General features: G+C 50.2%; 1 protein-coding gene across 1 annotated transcript; it reads left to right on the top strand.

Annotated features, from left to right (window-relative positions):
- Positions 1 to 6: 6 nt before the first annotated feature.
- FZD7 (frizzled class receptor 7) lies at positions 7 to 3,744 on the top strand. Its single transcript, XM_011974482.1, has one exon. It carries the CDS (start codon positions 251 to 253, stop codon positions 1,661 to 1,663), a length of 1,413 nt encoding a protein of 470 aa, XP_011829872.1. The 5' UTR covers positions 7 to 250; the 3' UTR covers positions 1,664 to 3,744.
- The last annotated feature ends 441 nt before the right edge of the window (positions 3,745 to 4,185 follow it).

The following is a 4,185-nucleotide window of genomic DNA, read 5'->3' as shown; positions in this document are numbered from 1 at the left end:
GCTGCTGGGCGCGCTGTCCGCGGGCGCCGGGGCGCAGCCGTACCATGGAGAGAAGGGCATCTCCGTGCCGGACCACGGCTTCTGCCAGCCCATCTCCATCCCGCTGTGCACGGACATCGCCTACAACCAGACCATCCTGCCCAACTTGCTGGGCCACACGAACCAAGAGGACGCGGGCCTCGAGGTGCACCAGTTCTACCCGCTGGTGAAGGTGCAGTGTTCTCCCGAACTCCGCTTCTTCCTATGCTCCATGTACGCGCCCGTGTGCACCGTGCTCGATCAGGCCATCCCGCCGTGTCGTTCTCTGTGCGAGCGCGCCCGCCAGGGCTGCGAGGCGCTCATGAACAAGTTCGGCTTCCAGTGGCCCGAGCGGCTGCGCTGCGAGAACTTCCCGGTGCACGGCGCGGGCGAGATCTGCGTGGGCCAGAATACGTCAGACGGCTCCGGAGGTCCAGGCGGCGGCCCCACTGCCTACCCTACTGCGCCCTACCTGCCGGACCTGCCCTTCACCGCGCTGCCTCCGGGGGCCTCAGATGGCAGGGGGCGTCCCGCCTTCCCCTTCTCATGCCCCCGTCAGCTCAAGGTGCCCCCCTACCTGGGCTACCGCTTCCTGGGTGAGCGCGATTGCGGCGCCCCGTGCGAACCGGGCCGTGCCAACGGCCTGATGTACTTTAAGGAGGAGGAGAGGCGCTTCGCCCGCCTCTGGGTGGGCGTGTGGTCGGTGCTGTGCTGCGCCTCGACGCTCTTTACCGTTCTCACCTACCTGGTGGACATGCGGCGCTTCAGCTACCCAGAGCGGCCCATCATCTTCTTGTCGGGCTGCTACTTCATGGTGGCCGTGGCGCACGTGGCCGGCTTCCTTCTGGAGGACCGCGCCGTGTGCGTGGAGCGCTTCTCGGACGATGGCTACCGCACGGTGGCGCAGGGCACCAAGAAGGAGGGCTGCACCATCCTCTTCATGGTGCTTTACTTCTTCGGCATGGCCAGCTCCATCTGGTGGGTCATTCTGTCTCTCACTTGGTTCCTGGCGGCCGGCATGAAGTGGGGCCACGAGGCCATCGAGGCCAACTCGCAGTACTTCCACTTGGCTGCGTGGGCCGTGCCCGCCGTCAAGACCATCACTATCCTGGCCATGGGCCAGGTAGACGGGGACCTGCTCAGCGGGGTGTGCTATGTTGGCCTGTCCAGTGTGGACGCGCTGCGGGGCTTCGTGTTGGCGCCTCTGTTCGTCTACCTCTTCATCGGCACGTCCTTCCTGCTGGCCGGCTTCGTGTCCCTCTTCCGTATCCGCACCATCATGAAACACGACGGCACCAAGACCGAGAAGCTGGAGAAGCTCATGGTGCGCATTGGCGTCTTCAGCGTGCTCTACACAGTGCCCGCCACCATCGTGCTGGCCTGCTACTTCTACGAGCAGGCCTTCCGCGAGCACTGGGAGCGCACCTGGCTCCTGCAGACGTGCAAGAGCTATGCCGTGCCCTGCCCGCCCGGCCACTTCCCGCCCATGAGCCCCGACTTCACCGTCTTCATGATCAAGTACTTGATGACCATGATCGTGGGCATCACCACTGGCTTCTGGATCTGGTCGGGCAAGACCCTGCAGTCGTGGCGCCGCTTCTACCACAGACTCAGCCACAGCAGCAAGGGGGAAACTGCAGTATGAGCCCCGGCCCCTCCCTACCTTTCCCACCCCTGCCCTCTTGCAAGAGGAGAGGCAGGGTAGGGAAAGAACTGCTGGGTGGGGGCCTGTTTCTGTAACCTCCCCCTCTACTGAGAAGTGACTTGGAAATGAGAAGTTCTTTGCAGATTTGGGGCGAGGGGTGATTTGGAAAAGGAGATCTGGATGGAAAGCGGTTTGGATGAAAAGACTTCAGGCAAAGACTTGCAGTAAGATGATGATAACGACGATGTGAATCGTGAAAGGTACAGGCCAGCTTGGGCCTAAGAGAAGAAGATTGAGACCAGCAGAGACTGCTGTGAGTTTCTCCCGGCTCTGGGGCTGAATGGGGGCTGTGACTGATCCCCCTGCTGCAGGGCGAGTGGCCTGTCTAGACCCCTGTGAGGCCCCGGGAAAGGTACAGCCCTGTCTGCGGTGGCTGCTTTGTTGGAAAGAGGGAGGGCCTCCTGCGGTGTCCTTGTCAAGCAGTGGTCAAACCATAATCTCTTTTCACTGGGGCCAAACTGGAGCCCAGATGGGTTAATTTCCAGGGTCAGACATTACGGTCTCTCCTCCCCTGCCCCCTCCTGCCTGTTTTATCTCGCGTACTCCTTTCAAGTCTTGTAAAATAAGCATTTAGAAGTCTTGGGAGGCCTGTCTGCTAGAATCCTAATGTGAGGATGCAAAAGAAATGATGATAACGTTTTGAGATGAGGCCAAGGAGACGTGTAGTAGGTATTTCTGCTACTTTTTCATTTTCTGGGGAAGGCAGGAGGCAGGAAGACGGGTGTTTTATTTGGTCTAATACCCTGAAAAGAAGTGATGACTTGTTGCTTTTCAAAACAGGAATGCATTTTTCCCCCTGTCTTTGTTGTAAGAGACAAAAGAGGAAACAAAAGTGTCTCCCTGTGGAAAGGCATAACTGTGAAGACAGCAACTTTTATAGGCAAAGCAGCGCAAATCTGAGGTTTCCCTTTGGTTGTTAATTGGTTGAGATAAACATTCCTTTTTAAGGAAAAGTGAAGAGCAGTGTGCTATCACACACCGTTAAGCCAGAGGTTCTGACTTTGCTAAAGGAAATGTAAGTGGTTTTGTTGTCTGCTTTAAATAAATTTAATTCGGAACACATGATCCAACAGACTGTTAAAATAGTTAGGGAAGTCTCTCCCTTCATTTTTTTTTCCTTGCTATAAGCCTATATTTAGGTATCTTTTCTATATTTTTTCTCCCATTTGGATCCTTTGAGGTAAAAAACATAATGCCTTCAGCCTCATAATAAAGGAAAGTTAATTTAAAAAAAAAAAAAAGCAAAGAGCCATTTTGTCCTGTTTTCTTGGTTCCATAAATCTGTTTCTAAAACATCATGCGTATGCTGACCCTGTCTCTGTGTGATTGGGTTGGGAGGTGATCAGCAGATACCATAGTGAACGAAGAGGAGAGTTCGAACCATGGGCCCCATCTTTAAAGAAAGTCATTAAAAGAAGGTAAACTTCAAAGTGATTCTGGAGTTCTTTGAAATGTGCTGGAAGACTTAAATTTATTAATCTTAAATCATGTACTTTTTTTCTGTAATAGAACTCGAATTCTTTTGCATGATGGGGTAAAGCTGAGCAGAGAATCATGGGAGCAAACCCTTACCCCACCTTTGACACTACCCTCCAATCTTGCAACACTATCCTGTTTCTCAGAACAGTTTTTAAATGCCAATCATAGAGGGTACTGTAAAGTGTACAAGTAACTTTATATATGTAATGTTCACTTGAGTGGAACTGCTTTTTACAGTAAAGTTAAAATTGATCTTGTGTTTCTTCAACCTTCAAAACTATCTCATCTGTCATTTTTAGAACTTCTACACAGGTTTTGGCATCTTTTGTGCTGTATCTTTTAAGTGCATGTGAAATTTGTAAAATAGAGATAAGTACAGTATGTATATTTTGTAAATCTCCCATTTTTGTAAGAAAATATATATTGTATTTATACATTTTTACTTTGGATTTTTGTTTTGTTTTGCCTTTAAAGGTCTACAACGAAGCCCCACTTTATCACATGTACAGATCACAAATAAATTTTTTTAAATACAAAATGAACATTTATTTAGTTTACTATTCCTGTAATATTAAACCAAAGAAGAGAAAGAAGGAAAGTATGGGAAAAAAGTATGGAGGGACACCATTGGGTGTGTCCCCCGTAAAAGAGAATGGTATATGTTATTGAGGTCTTTTTTCCTCCTGTCTTTAAGATACAGAGTATAATGAATGCCTTCACTGTCATTTAATTTTTTTTTCCTGTTGTTGCTGCTTCCTGCCTTCCTCCACACCACCCCACTACACACCCCTAAGCCTTTCTACATCCTGCTTTGGATGACTATTGAAGGTATTGAATAAGCATCTCTTTTAGAGAAGTGCTGTCTGATCCGTGTTTTTACTGCCCTTAGGAGATGAAATCCATATTCGAAAGGGACTGGAAGATAGTTTTTATATTTGCTGCTTTTTTTTTTTTTTTTGGTAGTGTTTCCCTGGTGAAGAATT

Source organism: Mandrillus leucophaeus, unplaced genomic scaffold (genome assembly GCF_000951045.1).
Source record: "Mandrillus leucophaeus isolate KB7577 unplaced genomic scaffold, Mleu.le_1.0 Scaffold146, whole genome shotgun sequence".
In the NCBI taxonomy this organism is placed as follows: Eukaryota; Metazoa; Chordata; class Mammalia; order Primates; family Cercopithecidae; genus Mandrillus; species Mandrillus leucophaeus.
Note: the sequence above shows the minus strand (reverse complement) of the source record. Positions and strands in the feature narration are given on the sequence as shown.